General features: G+C 29.7%; 1 protein-coding gene across 2 annotated transcripts in view; it reads right to left on the bottom strand.

Moving 5' to 3' along the window:
• Nucleotides 1–16,985, bottom strand: part of LOC142330183 (carbonic anhydrase 13-like) — a 52,270-nt gene that overhangs the window by 288 nt on the left and 34,997 nt on the right. Inside the window, exons 5-8 of one of the 2 annotated variants that reach the window (XM_075375297.1) lie at nucleotides 12,655–12,814; nucleotides 10,279–10,384; nucleotides 6,491–6,724; nucleotides 4,824–5,007 (exon numbers count right to left, since the gene is read on the bottom strand). In XM_075375297.1, the coding sequence (XP_075231412.1) occupies nucleotides 4,849–5,007; nucleotides 6,491–6,724; nucleotides 10,279–10,384; nucleotides 12,655–12,814 (659 nt within the window). In that variant the 3' untranslated portion in view covers nucleotides 4,824–4,848. Of the gene's footprint in view, nucleotides 1–4,818; nucleotides 5,008–6,490; nucleotides 6,725–10,278; nucleotides 10,385–12,654; nucleotides 12,815–16,985 lie in introns of those variants that run through there. The other variant, XM_075375298.1, reaches the window with a different exon arrangement.

Raw genomic sequence — 16,985 nt, 5'->3', positions numbered from 1 at the left:
ATGTATATTCAGTTTTCATCATGTTTGTTATTCCTAACTTTTCCAATTTGCCTTTTACAATAGTGCACAAGGTAGTGGTTGACCAGTTGGTGTACCCTGATTATAAAATATTGTTATATAATCTTAATTTACTTGTTTTTTATGTAATTGCTGTAGCAGATTGTTCAATTTCTAAAAAATGTATAATCAAAACTTTTTTTAATACAGTTAAAAAGATGCATTTCAACCCTTGCATGAATCATCTATTATAGTATAAAAATCTTAGAAAGATAGTGTAACTAACTGGTTTTAAGTATATATACACACACACACATACAGGATGTCCCATATAAAACGCAACCCAACCTTATATTGGTAGGTATTGAAATAATAAAAAGGCATGTGTAAATGTAAATGTAATTTTTATTATTACCATCCATTACCTTACATTTAGAGTAAATGTGGCCGCCATCTTCTTGAATACAAGCTTCAATTATTTTTACAGCGTTTCTTGCAACTTTTTTCAAAGTTTGTGGCTGGATATTTAATACAGCTTGTTCAATATTGACTTTCAATTGTTCAAGTGTTCGAGGTTTGTTGTTTTAGGCTTTTTCTTTGAGGTAACCCCGTAGAAAAAAACCCGCCGCAGTCAAATCTGGAGATCTTGGTGGCCACAAGCCTCGACCGATAACACGATTACCGAAGAATTCCTCTCGACGAAATCAGAGGTTGAACCTGCGTAGTGCGATGTCGCACCGTCATGTTGTAGCCAGCAGTGTCTTCCTCTTCCAAGAGTGCGATGAACTGAAATAAAATATCCTGAAATCGTTCTGCATTAATGGTGTACTCGAAAAAAATAGGACCGATTATTTTCTTCCGCGATATCGCGCACCACACGCCCAACTTCTGCGGGTGTAATTGTTTTTCGTGATAAACGTGGGGATTTTCAGCGCTCTAAATTCTACTGTTTTAGCTGTTTACGTAGCCATCCAGCTGGTTTATCCGGGTACTTATGACGAAACAAATCTTGCACTGCAACCACTGTTTCGTACTCAACAATGAAAACACGTTCATCTAGCGAAAACACCATCTTGTCTCTAGCAATACACTGAACGTTATGATTGCATTATTGATACTACAGGTAGTGTTCTACTGCGTCGCCGCGATGTTCAGATGTTGGACGAGTCCATTTTAGTAACGGGTAGGGGGGGTAACTTTGACTTTTGAAATTTCATGGATGAGTGATAGATGGGTTGCGTTTTATATGGGACACTCTGTATATTTAATACAATTATTAATAAAAAGTCTGATGTGGACAACACATGACTTACTTGTACGCCTATTAAATTACATTTACACATTTTTTTTTAAATGAAAAGTACATAAAATTTTATTTCATTAAAAACGTATGATATTTTTTTCTTTTTTTTGTTATGTTGAATATTTATCGTAATAGTTTTTTTTTTTACAATGTAAGGTTAAAAAAAGGAGATGTCTAATTCGAACTGATGTGCGTTCTGCTTAGATCCAAATATTTCATTAATTAAAATTTTATTTGGCTATAACTCTGGAACCAATGAAAGTAAGTATCACTTATGATTATATATATATATATATATATACAGAGTGATTCAGGAGGATAAGGCAATACTTTGACAACTCGTTCTAGAGGCTAAAAATAAGAAAAAAGTACATATAAACATAGATCCGAAAACGCTTCGTTAGCGAGTTATACAAGTTGAAAGATTTTGCCCGAGTTTCAGTTCCTCCGGGTCAATTAAGGGGCAAATTCAATTGTTTCTTATGGTTTTTGAAAAAAAAAACAAAAAACCATTAATTATGTACACATACATAACGTACGTACGTTCAGACGTCACGCCGAAACTAGTCAAAATGGATATTTCCGTCGAAATCTGGAAACCGAAATTTTTCGCGATCACTATACATCTTTTACTTCGTACAAGGAAGTAAAAATAGCTTAGTGTATGCAAACTAGTTTATATATAAAAGATTATATATAATCTTCTGATAATTAAAATGTATTACGTAGTATAATTATTATCAGATATTTCTTACTATTAATCAAACATTAAATTAAATAAAACATGATCAAATTTGATTTTTTCATTAATTCTTTCTTTTCAAAATTTATTTTATTTTATTAATATAAAATATTTTTCCAAACTATTTATGTGTTTTTACATCCTTGTACTTCGTACACGGAAGTTGTGTACGAAGTAGTAAGATTGTGATCGCGAAAAATTTCGGTTTTCAGATTTCAACGGAAATATCCATTTTGACTAGTTTCAGCGTGACGTATGTGCGTATGTATGTATCTCGCATAACTCAAAAACGATCAGCCGCAGAGTGTTGAAATTTTGTATTTAGGACTGTTGTAACATTTAATTGTGCACCTCCCTTTTTGATTGCAGTTGACTGGGCCAAATGTGGCCAAAAAAGCACAAAATCCAAAACATTTGGATTTTGGACTTTTTCTTAACTGCAGTAATAACTCTCACTGTGAGGTTTTCAACGTTATATCATAAGTGGAACCTATTTTCATTGGTTCCAGAGTTAGTTATAACTAAATAAAATTTTAATTAATTAATTAATTATTTGGATCATACAAGGAGATTGCACATCGGTTCCAGTTCATATACGTATATTTTTAAAACTTTTTTTTTAATTTCAATATATTGATTTATTAAAAAAATTATAAACCTTTGATTGTAAAAAAAATTTAACGTAAAATAATAATTCAGTCATAACAATACAAAAAAATCTGATGTGGACAGCACATGACTTCCTTGTATACCTATTAAATTACATATACATATTTTTTTTTTTAAATGAAAAGTACATAAAATTTTATTTCAATAATAACTTACGATATTTTTATTATTATTATTGAATTATTATTATTTATCGTAATTTTTTTTACAATCAGAGGTTAATAATTGTTAATAAATTGTTAAATCAATACATTTCAATTAAAAAAAAATTAGTACATAAAGTTGGATTCGGATCAATGTGTGCATGGTTACAAATCCAACACATTCTCACTTACATCACATATCTACTTCAGCGACATGAAACAAAATTAATATATAAACTGATATAAAATGCTAATACAGACACCACAAAAAAATGAGATGCAATATGGTGTCCACCACAGAGCAATTGTGTAACTGTCAACTTTATTAAAGATTTGGAGGATCATATATCACTTTCAAATGAAATAAGTTTAAATGAAGTGCATCAAAAAATGTGTATGTGATTTAATAGGCATACAAGGAAGTCTGTGGTGTCCACATCAGATTTTTATTTACTGTAAAATTCCTACAGTTTTTATTTTCAGATTGCCAATCCGCACAGTAGAATTGTAGTGTATGTCTGTTTTTCATTCAGAAGTTTCTGAGTTTGAATCACATTCAGACTTGGCATTTTTTCACATAAAATTAAAATTTATTTCTTTTCATACAAAAAATAGAAAAAACAGGGTACCTGTAAAAGTAGATCTCTTGTTATAGAAAAGAGAATAATAACATTATCTGAATCAAGTTTTTATTCAGTCATGTTAAATAATTAGGTTCATTATTTTCAAGATATGTAATGCTGTTGATCTTTTTATAAAATTAAAAATTTGGACTATAAATATGTAACATCATACTGCCTAAGTGTTACGTAAAGAATTTGTAGATTATTATAAAAGGGTTTATGTTTTTTTTTAAAGGGTGCATTACCTGAACTGCCTTGAACTATTTGAGCTGTCTTAAGTTAAAACAATTTGAAAAATATGCTTAATTCAGTGATTAATGCTGCCACAAATGCATAAGGGCAGCAGGATGACACTTTGAATACTTTCTTTGATATGTATTAAATGTACGGATATAACATTTAATTCAATGTGTTTAAATGCCACTTCCTTTGCTAGGTATTAAAATGTAATAATAAAATATAACTTTTTTGTTTATTCTTTATAAACTGTTTACTGAATTTAGTCTACCTATTATATAAATAAAGAAAAGTACAAAAAATAGTTAGGGAACGTATTTTATATCTATTAAATAAATTCATAAAGAGTTAATAAATGATTCGGTTTGATTATGATAAATGATTCTACTTTGTATTTAAATAACAATAATAAGATAAGCTTAATAATTATGTGAAAAATTTTAGTCATAACTTTTAGAATCAGGAGGTTCTGCATGAAACAGTTGCCAATACGAGCTATTTTTAACCGTATTCTTTGTAGACAAATAATATTTTAAGTTACCAGTAGTTAACAAACTCTAAATAGAAATGAAATATGCAACTGAATTTACACCTGCATCAAAATATGTTTTAGTATTATTATTTCTATGTTTTAATTTTAACAATATTGTTAAAACTGAAGATATCACTTAAAAATCAGATAAAATAAAATAATATTTACAAACGTAGAAGCCCTTACTAACTCATTAATATTCTCATTTTCAAGTAGGCAGAAAGATGAAATTTAGTATGAATATTAACAAAGTGATTTTTATCAAAAGTAAAAATTATTTTGTGATTAGTATCCCTGAGTGGTTAAATATGGGTTAAGAAGGTTGATGAGATTGGTAGGAATGTTAACTAGAAAACAACAGGTATATTCTTCTTAAATATAACTAGAAGGCTGAAATTTTGTTACAAGAATTCATTGTTTAGGTAATAGCCCTGTACTTTATTGAATCATTACAATAACTTTCTGTGTAGAAAACCGGCTGAAAAATTCATTTTTGTTTATGTAACTTAGTTGAATTTTTAATGTTGAAATGGACTAAAAAATTTGTGCAGTTACTGTATGTTAATCATTTACTTACCAACTATTTTTTTTTATTCTTCATGCTAATCATTGATAGATATACCAACTAATTTTGCTTCTTGATCAATTAAGAAATTATCTTTTACAATTGCAATAGGACGTTCTAATAAAGGATGAATTTTTCTGTGATTACTTGATACATATTTGTTATGTTCATCTTTAATATGACGTAGTATTTCCATCTGAAATGAAAGAGAATTTTCAAATAATTATTTTTGTTAAAAAATTGTATTGAAATTTAGAACTTTTGAAACTATGCCTGTATAATTTTTAATAAAAAGAAAAATCACTCATTCATTGTTGAACATAAACACAATAATCCCTGGTTTGTATAAACCAACATAAAACAATATGAGCTGGATTGCACCAGCTGCATCAGTCAAACAAAAATAGAATAGATGGTTAAAATCTTAGCATAGTAACATAGAGTCAACATTTTGCTGACATTTTACACACAAATCTACCAACACTGAAACAACCTTGACATTTTATTTGTACCCAAATAATGACCTCATCCTAACACTCTTAAGCATTTTGAAATATATAAATACATAATTGTAAAAATCTTTAAAAACTAGTCATTAAAAATATTGTTTGCCGTTTGTATTTGTTTTACAAACATTTGATCTGGTTTGCCATTTCAGAAATTTACAATTTTAAGTAGAATTCACAATTTGATAGTCAATTAGTTTTCTTTTAGTTCAAGATTAATATAAATATCATTATGATATCTCAAAATGTAATGTTATAATAAAAATATATTCCCTGAAATTCTTAAGTAGGTCTCATATTCATTTAAAAGAAATTTTAAATAAAGGATTTACTCATTTTTACTACTTTAACAGAAGTTATATAAAAAAAAAAGATAATTTTCAAGGTAGATACCATTTTCAACCTATACTGAATGGTTTGTATGATTTGTCTTCTATCTTCTATTTTTTACTACAATATTAAAATTAAAAAAAAAAAAAACTACTGTTTATTCCTGTAAATACCATAAATTACTTAATAGAATTGATAAATGTTTAAATCATTTTCATTTGATTTTATTTACTTATTGTTAATAATTTTCTAATTATTACGTGTTGTCAGACAACTACAATTGTTTCTTTGTAGCCAATATTGAATATTTAAAATAATTGTACAACAGTTTAATTTAATCAGTAAAATAAAAAATTTGTAATTACCGTTTTTTAATACAGTATATAAATGACTCCTGATAATGTGGATTGTGACATATAAAGATTATAAACTTATTACGTAGTTGTGATAACCCACTAGGAGTGGCAAGGTACTCATTTATGTATCTTTTTTATATTTAATCCTGATATTTTATATTTGTTTTTAAATTGGTTTATATGACTCTCTCTTAAAGGTTATCTTTTAATCTAAACATTGCAAATTTAAATTCTAAGGGTACTAATGTTTTGTCCAGTAAAATTTCTTTATCAATTGTTAACAAAAATTTGATAATCTCATTTATGACACTGTGTGCTTAAAACAACATATTTAGATAAAATTTTAATGAAATGGCAAAAAAAAATATGGATTAATGACAAAAATTAATAACCATTTTGTTTAATAGATACTCAAAATACTGTAAAACATATTTTTAACTATACATATTATTTAAATGATTTATTCAAACCATTAATAATTATGTACCTGTCTATGTGAAATCCATATAGCGTTGGGGAACAAAAAGAATGTAACTGATTCTGTGAACGGATGAGTAGTTAATGAACCTGGATATGCTAAGTAATCTGTATTTACTGAAGCTACTTGAGGTAAAGCCCATAATGCATAATCTGTACCGTGTACTGTTAACTGTTTACTCTTTTGCATTACAAAATGAACATTGTTAAGGAAGTTGTTCATTTCAACATTCTCTGGTCCAACCTGAAATACAGTTTTCAAACCAAACTATAATTTTTATGACAAAGATTTTACTTAAAATCTACCCCTACATGTTCATTTCAATTGTTCAAAAATAATCATCAGTTGACACTGTGGAAAAAGTATGTATTGTGTATATACATTTAGATAATAGATAAAAAAGGAAGAAATAATACTAATGAAAAATATTAAGGCAATACATACAAACATAATTAAAAAAGTATTTTGGCAAGATTTTTAAAATGAGGGTAAAAAAATAAAAAACACCAACAAATATTATTATTCCAGGCAATCCAAATTGACTGTCTAGTTATTTAGAGGTTTAAGTAATTGAATGATTTTAAGCTAAATTTGTACTTACCATTGGGACTGACTGAAAATTTTCCTAAAAAAAGTACGGTATTACTTTCAGTCAAATGGTGGGAGTGGGAAGTAAAAATGAATTTTCTTTACATTTTGAGATATGAGAAGTTTGAAAATACCATTCATTTAAACTGGGGTATTTAATAATTTTAATAACCATTTACTGATACATCTCTTTATTTGTACTATATTAAGCAAAAAATAATTCTGCACCTAGAGTGTCAATAAAGTTATAAATATAAGTAAAGATTATTTTCATTTTTAGGATACATGTATAATGTCAATATATGAGGGAAATTCAATTATAAATGGCAATTTCATTTCTATAATTTATTTATTAGGTATTCTAAGTTGACTTGCATACTATTTCTCTTGTAATCTCCTCTCTCTGTAATGCGCAAATCAGGTGCTTCTTGATCGCATAAAAGGATTCTTTTGACTTCATAAAAAAGTCTAAAGGTGTACTGCATTAATCACCTGCTTATTTTAGTTGAATCTCTTCCCTCCTAAACATTTGTAATTAAGCTAATAATAATAATTGAAATAATCTGATAGTACTGAATCTGATTTTATGGAGGGTAGGGTGAATAATTCACTTGAACTCTTTAGCATTATTTTTTATAGGTAAACCAGCTGTGCAGTAGTAAAAGGAAGAAGACCGTGAAACGCTCTAATTAAAAAAAGCAAATAGTACTTTGTTCTTTGAAAAAGTCTAGGTAGAGCATTTGTAGAGTGAACTGCAAAAAAAGGTTTGATTATTTTTCCTGAAAGATGTGGTTTCACACAGCAGAGTGGTAGCATCTTGGTCTTTCATCCGAAGGTCCTGGGTTCAAATCCTGGTTAGGCATGGCACTTTTAATATGCTGCAAAATTCCATCTGGGCTAATGACCATAACTGTTGAGCCTGTAATCTCAGAAAAAATTGAATAAAGTCTGTATACTTACTAATTTAACTATAGAATAAAACAACACACCCATGTTTCATCACAGATTATTATGGAGTATATAAACCTCATATCTATCCTTTTTATATCACTGCAAAAGTTGTGAGATGGCAACCAGTCATCTTTCTTTGTGTTTACGGTGATCTAGCATTCACTTTGCTGAATTTGATATTACCTCTTTCTTTTGCTTCTGCTTTCTCAAAGTCAAATTTTCCTTTATATTTATTTGCTAATTTTCTTATATACATGCTTCAGCTTCAGTCTGTTTTTATTGACTGAGATTCTCAGTTAACCAGCACATTGTTAATTTTTAACTCACTTATGACCCTCTCTGAATGACATATACACTATATTTACTGAAAGAGACTTTTGAGTATCTTTTAAATCTTAAAGAGAACTACCTCTTTATTTATAAAAAATTTATTAATAATTCACCACTCAATACAGATGTGTACCAGGCTAAGTCAATTATTATCTGCAATGTAGTTATAAATTTTATTGCAATACAAATAGGAAACTTACATGTACATCATTTTTCAACATAGTCCCCTTGCATTTCAATGCACATGGTCCATTGTTACACAAGCTTCTTGATGCCCTCATAAAAGAAGGATTTCAGTTAAGCTGCGAGCCAGGACTGCACCGCTTCTTTCACTGTTTCGTCCAAGATAAATCGGCAGCCCCTTAATGCCTCTTTGAGTGGACCAACAAGTGGTAGTCAGAAGGGCAAATTTTTGCAGGGCAAATTTGGATGTTTCCAGTCCATACTCTGCCGTTTAATCTACTCTTAATGATGGATCCATGTTTCATCACCAGTGATGATTCTGTCTAAGAAGATTCATTACCACAGTGATCCAAATATTTTTGGCAGATGTCCAAGCGCATTTGTTTATGCAACTGTGTGAGTTATTTTGGGAGTCATCTTGCACAGACTTTATGAAACCCAAGTCTGTTGTGGATGATTTCATAAGCAGAACCGTGACTAATTTGCAGACCATGTGCCACTTCATCAATAGTTACTCATCTGTCTAAGAAAATCATGTCACATGCACGCTCAATGTTTTTCTCATTTGTGGCGGTAAACTATCATCCGGCTCCTTCGTGCGTAACACTTGTGCAACCATTTTTTTTATTTTTCAATCCATCCGTAGACACTCCATTGCGGCAGCACACTGTTCCCTTACTGTACCGAAAGTCTTCGATGAATTTCGGCCCCTGATGCACCTTATGACCACAAAAAATGGATCACTGAATGTTGCTCTTCTTTGGTGCAAACAGAAAGCAGAGCAGCTATGGTTAATGGCAGGGCAGCAATAATGGAACTAACCTAGCAGCATCAAACCGGCACAGACATAACAACAATTAAACCACGCATGCATTATCTACGCAACACTGAAGTACTACCAACATAAACAAAAATATAACTAAATTGCAGATAATAATTGACTTACCCTTGTACCTTCTGTTCAGAGTTATTGTTTACAATTTACAAAGCAGAGAGAAAAAGCAGTCAACACTACTGTATAAAAATTTAGATATACAGGTGTTTCATGAGTAATATATACTTATCTTTTCACTACTGTATAAAAATTTAGACATACAGATGTTTGTCTTACTAGTAATATATACTTTCCTTTTATTACAAGATCAGAGCAAGAATTTATATATGAAACTAAAAGTTTTAACTTTATAAACCTTTATAAAAATTTTAATTACCTGAAGTTTATAAAAATAAAATTAGATACATAATATTTTCCTTCAGTTATTTCATTAATTCTATATACAGATTAAAAAGCAATTGAGGTAGACAAAACAATACCTTTCTGTACTGCAGCTTTCCTCATATTTCAGATCAATTTTCTTTCAGGGTTTTAAACATCTTATTCTGTATCACATTGTAAACTTCAAATATTTTATAAGAAATGTGGGAAATATGTCATACAATATGAATTACTAAAAATGTTGGCTACTATTTGTTTTGATTATTCCAAGCGTTCTTGACTACAAGGTGTAGTAGGGAATTTCAAATTTTTAAATTGTCTTATTTAGTGTAGAACTGTAAAAGTTTAATTATAATGTTCTACATTGTAATTAATGCAATGTAGAAGTTATAATTAGTAACTGATACTGATTTAATTTGTAATATAAGTTGTAATTAGCGATAGAAATAATAAGAAAATTAATTAATTTTTTTTAACCATTTTTTTCCTTAGTATTATATACATAATTTAAAAATCTTCGTAATACTACCTCTCCAAAAAATGTAAAAACAATAATTCCATCATGATGGTTGTTAGCTACTTCAAATGTCCCATATGATTTTTTGTACATGACAATATGTCCTTCTAGTGAATATCTACAATTAAAATTAAATAATTTAGTATTCCAATATTTTATTGTCATAAAAACTATTATAAAACATGATTAAAAAATCTATTTATTTTCTTAATTTATTCAGAATTTGAAGACAGTTACAATTTGTATTTAATTAGTGATATATATTCCCACTGTATTTAATATATATGTATACTAGCATACCCATTGCAGCTTCACCGTGCTATATGTTACTTGCATTTCCTGTCATGGTCAGGGGATATTTAGCAGGTCAGGGGGCTTTGCTCCCTGGACCCCACTGTTTTCATTAAACTGTCATGCTTATGAGAATAATAATGACACATAAAATTAAAGTTTGTTCAATTTATAAAAAATATCATTGTACTGTAATTTCTTCAGAGCAACTGTTTAGTCAGTACAGGACTCAACACTTTTAGTGGACTGAAGAGTGTGGGTTTCAAAATAGTTGCCCTCCATCTTAAAAATATTAGTTATAGTTGGTTACCCATCCTTCATTTTAGATTTTGTCAGGTTCTTACTGTTACTCGATAAACACAAGTATAAAGTGACCATAATTTGTAATTTTTTTTATTTTATGTTTTTTAGTCAAGAAACTGGAGGCAGATGCAGCAACATTGGTTGTGTTGGTTGAGCCGCCACAATTTTTCTCACTCCTTAAAAATTGAATAAATCAAAAAAATCTGAAAATGGATTTTAGATATTTATATGAAGAATATTTGCAAGCTGAAATCGATTGAATATCTCATTCAGTAGAGTCGGAAAGGGGGGAAATTTAAGATCATTGTTCAAAATTGTTTTACCTTTATTTCCCTTTCAAAGTTTTTTTTTTTTGTCTTCAGTCATTTGACTGGTTTGATGCAGCTCTCCAAGATTCCCTATCTAGTGCTAGCCTTTTAATTTCAGTATACCTCCTACATCCCTAACAATTTGTTTTACATATTCCAAACGTGGCCTGCCTACACAATTTTTCCCTTCTACCTGTCCTTCCAATAATAAAGCGACTATTCCAGGATGCCTTAGTATGTGGCCTATAAGTCTGTCTCTTCTTTTAACTATATTTTTTTCCAAATGCTTCTTTCTTCATCTATTTCCGCAATACCTCTTTTTTTTCACTTTATCCACCCATCTGATTTTTAACATTCTCTTATAGCACCACATTTCAAAAGCTTCTAATCTTTTCTTCTCAGATACTCCGATCGTCCAAGTTTCACTTCCATATAAAGCGACACTCCAAACATACACTTTCAAAAATCTTTTCCTGACATTTAAATTAATTTTTGATGTAAACAAATTATATTTCTTACTGAAGGCTCGTTTAGCTTGTGCTATTCGGCATTTTATATCGCTCCTGCTTCGTCCATCTTTAGTAATTCTACTTCCCAAATAACAAAATTCTTCTACCTCCATAATCTTTTCTCCTCCTATTTTCACATTCAGTGGTCCATCTTTGTTATTTCTACTACATTTCATTACTTTTGTTTTGTTCTTGTTTATTTTCATGCGATAGTTCTTGCGTAGGACTTCATCTATGCTGTTCATTGTTTCTTCTAAATCCTTTTTACTCTCGACTAGAATTACTATATCATCAGCAAATCGTAGCATCTTTATCTTTTCACCTTGTACTGTTACTCCGAATCTAAATTGTTCTTTAACATCATTAACTGCTAGTTCCATGTAAAGATTAAAAAGTAACGGAGATAGGGAACATCCTTGTCGGACTCCCTTTCTAAAAAATGTGTAAAATTGTGAAAAATCTAGAAATTGGTTTTTAAATATTCATATGAAGATTCCACACACCAAAAATCAAGCTGATCTTCATTTTTTACTGAGAAATTCAAAAAAATTATTGAATTTCATCACCTAAGCTCCTCTTCAATAACACAGTCACTTCACATAGTAAACAAAAGTGAAAATTTTACTGAAAATAAAATATATTATGATTTAAAAGTAATAGAAAATAAAATTAGTCTTTAATAATTGCTAATGTGATCTATATAATTTGAACCTAATGAAAAGGATATAAAATATAAATTAAAACAATAATTATACATCAATAGTAGATAAATGGTAGACATTCTATTAGAATAACAAGCTACATGTCTTTTTTTACTCTGAAGTAGAATATTATCATCAAATATTATTTTCATAAAAATCTTTAAACTCTCCCAGGATTTGAATCTGAATAACATAACTGCCAAACTGTTTCAATCTTTAAAAAAAATTAAAATATTAATTATTTGGATTATAAATTTTTATTAAATTATTATTTACCCGACATCGTCAATAAGGTGCTCGCTTCCGTATATATCATTTATACCCCAATGGTAATGAATGTTTTTAAATAAATATACATCTGGTAAAATTCCTCCAGAAAGTGTTGGTATAAGATGGGGATTCTCTTTTATCACATGCGGATCAAGCACTATTTCAACTGCAAAAATAAGAGTAAAACATATTTTACCACTCTTTTGTACGGGTTTATAATTAAAATTAGCTTTCTCTCAGTAATAAATAAATGACAGTTATACAATTTTTATTTCATTGACTTAGCTACAATTTTACAATAACCCAACTTTTCCTTGTTTCCGTGAACTTTTTTTGAAAGATAATTACTAAATATCCAACCTAAAGATCAATATGATTGAAAATTATAATTATTTTTAACATGAAGTAAGATTTACCTAAAAGCAACTATCTTTTAACTAAGCTTTTAAGAGATCATTTCAGTTATATCATTTTATAGGTTCCCTAATGTTTTTAAGTAATATGTATGTATATATTAGACTACTATTTTTTGCAGATACTGAGTGACTAATGTAAGCATTAGATGTAATATATTTATTAAGCATCTCAGCTCCTGATTGAAATTTTGTGTAGCTGCAGAATAGGACTGAGTAGATCAAGATTACTTTAACCAAACCGCACAAATATTATTAAGAAATATAGAATTTAGTAACTCTAAATAAAATTTAAATTTCTTTTAAATAGAATTTAGTAACTCTATCTTAAGAATATAGGTCCCTACACTCTTTGTTTATATATGGTAAAATTGAGCCAATACCCATAAAACATAACCAGAATTAGATATAATGATGAGCATAAATTACAAATAGCAAGAAGCAGGCACAACCTCTCAGGACATTGGGGATCTTTACCGTGGATGCAAACATCACATTTTTAATAAGTGATTTTGCAGTTCTTAAATGTATACTGAAGAAATTGTGTAGCAAGAGGAAGTATTCTGCTTAACATTAAATTAACAATCGGAGCCCTCTGAGATAGGTTCAGAAATTATTTTAAAAATCATTAATAATGATTATCAGACTTCACTTTTAGAAAGCATACTACATAAAATAAAAAACAAAATGAAAAAAGCCACCTGACTGCATCAATAGCATGTTTGATTGCACAGTAAATAAACTGTTCGATTCCTGGCAAGGAACAAGATTTTCACTGTGAAAATGATTTTTCAAAGTCCTTTCTAAGTCCCATCCAAAAGCAGACGGAATATTTATAACGCTAACATAATCATCCAACAATCGCACAAAATTGCCAACATTTTCAGAATAGTGGATTATTGCATCGTTTTCGTATCTCCAATTAAAGTTCATAAGATGATATAGCAAATCGCCAAAACAAAAATAATAATATAAAAATTAAATTACGATGATTTCACTAAATACTACATTGAATAGATTCATCCATATATACAAGAAATGCGTACATACAAAAACAGAATCAACTTTTACAAATCGCACCATAGAATCAGGATACAATATTAAAACATTAACCGTAATCTTATTAATATATAATTCAATTCATATAAATAGTAAAACAATAGGCAATTAACATCTGGATTTGACAAAGACATAGTATTAAAAGGAACAAACACAACATATACTGGCTATTATTTGATAATATTCTTAAAATATTTCTTAATTTCATAATCTTTTTTGATTTGATGCCATTAATAACAATCAACGACAAAAAACCATTTTTGGTTTGGTGCCAACAGCAATCTCAGTGGAAACCCCATTGAGGAAGGTGCTGATAATTACCTCCCAAAGGCCTTCAAAAGAACGAATTAAGTTACTGTAAAATCAGATATTTAATCATTAAATTGTTACATTAGCATCTTATGTTACCCTTCTTAATGAAGAACTTCTAAAAAAAATTTGTGTGGAATGTAATACTACTGGCGGCAAAACATGAACATCAAAAGCCAAAATGATGGAAAGAGGCTTTTAAATTTTTTTTAACAATCAAAATATAGTAAAAATTAGATTGATAAAAATTATAATAAAGCATCCTTGTTTATAATATTATTAAAATTAAAATGATATTTGTCAAATGAAACAAATGTGGCGTAGAAGTTTTATTTGTTGCAAAAACTTAACACTTAGATTTCAATATACTCATTTCTCCCGACGGTGAACCAGTTTTCTGTCAATGAAGAATTTTGGCGGTCTTTTCTTCATCCACGACTTCACTGCATCCTTCAGTTCATCATCCGTGGTGAAATGAATAGCCTTAATATCCCTCTTTAATTAGGGAAAGAAGTGAAACTCAAATCTAAAGGGTATGGAACGGGTTCAAATTTCAACATCATAAGAGCGCCGATGCTCTTCTGCAGTCTCCGCGGTGGTTACAATCCACGGAGCCGATAATGCTCGGTCACTCGCATCGCGTTGTGATAGGATTGTCAAACACACTCGTACACTTTGATAAGCTGTTTTAGCGTCTCTATGTATCTCACAGAATTTACAATCTACCCGGCTTCTTGGTAGTCAGTCATGTACACGTGTTTGAAATCTCAGAACTCTTTCAAGAGAATTTGTTTCGAAATTTTTTGACTGTGGCGAACCATAGTACCGAATATATTCTACATTCGGTTGTTTTTCTTCAGGATCGTAGCGATGCATCAAAGTTTCGTCTCCAGTCAGTATCGAAACTTCCTTCCCCTCATAGAAGTCATCTTCATAGTCACGTCGTTTCAGAAGCTGTTAACAACATTCCTTTCGTTGTCTATTAATTTATGAGATTGTATAATAGCTAATTTGTGTAATAATCCCTTCGACTCGTTCTTTCTATATGTTTATCTGAGTGTTGATGCGACAGTCGTTTTACGAGTCGATTCATCCACCTTCTTTTGGTGCTTACCATCGGTTACCGGTCGACCGATGCGAGAGGTTCAGCCTCAATATTAGCAGCTTTTAATGCAATAAATTTTATTGCCCGCTTACAGTTCTTCGACCGATAGTTTCATCGGCTTTTAAACGACCGTCAGTGTCATAATAGCATAACAATAGCTTCTGACAGAAAATGAGAGGGCGTGAGTCAAGGAGTTTTGGAATGGTAGAAGGCGATGTTTTGGAATGTCCGTTTTAGTAAGGAAATGAAACTACAAGATGGTAGCATCTGTTGCTTTGTGCGATATTTTTTTCTTTCGTGCGTTTTACGGAGCATTACATTTCATCCATCCTTTGTAGTATTATACTATATACTATCGTTAACAAAATAAAAATGTTAAAAGAAGTTTATCGAGGGGAAGCAGCTACATGTGTAATTTGTTTTCTAAGGAGAGAAAAGTAGATAACGAGAATTATAACCAGAGCTGATATTATCAAACAATAAATAAATCTCAATGACGATCGCTTAATGTAATGAATATACAATACACTTAAAAAATAAATTAATTTTCAATGTCTTGAAAGTTGCCATTTTCAATTGTCCGTGACAGGTCAATGGTGAAAAACATTTATAACAACTTTATGAAATTTAAAAACGCCTGTTGTAATCCTTTAAGTCGGTTTTGTAGTTGTTTTTCTCTGACGTCAATGATGTTATTACTGATGTTTTCTTGAGGTGGGAAGATATATATTGCAGTTTGAAATTTTATATTAGTCTATATATATATATATATATCAAATAAAAATAAGTACTTTTTTTAATTGTATCTGACGTTCTTGGTTAAGCTGATAAATTCTCGTAGTTGTGTATATTTCTAAATAAAAATAACAAAAAGGCGCTCGTTACTCATTTACAAAAACCTTTATTAGAATATAAAAAAATACCACTTCGATCAATTTTATCATTATTAGATGCCGAATAAAGGAATTTATTTAACAAAAATTAATTAAGAATGAATCGATAACGAATAAATATCTAATTAACAAATAAAACTTATAAATGAGTGTTATAGAATAAAGACGCATTTTCAACAGTACATAGAATACGCTGATATACTTAACTACTGCTGGTTTCGTCAATTTTAATTGAAAGCCTAACATAAGACTTTCAAAACCTCTAAACCAACGAAGACATTGTTCATTCGTCTAGCTAATGGCCGTCCTTATATAGGAGTGAATTAGATAATTTATCTCATGAAAGATAGAGATAGCCTACACGATAAACGGTCAAAGAGATGATAGCCACCCCTATAAAAAAAAAATATTTAAGGGAAGGGACGACCGTATCTCATTCTTCTTGATCACAGATTCTTTTTAAAACTTAATTCTAATTAATAATTTTGTGACCAGTTTCCAGGCAGTGTTGAACTACAGCCGGTAGTATATATAGTAAATATAGTGAGCCAAATACTC

Source organism: Lycorma delicatula, chromosome 9, assembly GCF_047948215.1.
Source record: "Lycorma delicatula isolate Av1 chromosome 9, ASM4794821v1, whole genome shotgun sequence".
NCBI lineage: Eukaryota > Metazoa > Arthropoda > Insecta > Hemiptera > Fulgoridae > Lycorma > Lycorma delicatula.
The sequence above is the reverse complement of the archived record's forward strand: the minus strand, read 5'-3'. Positions and strand labels throughout refer to the sequence as shown.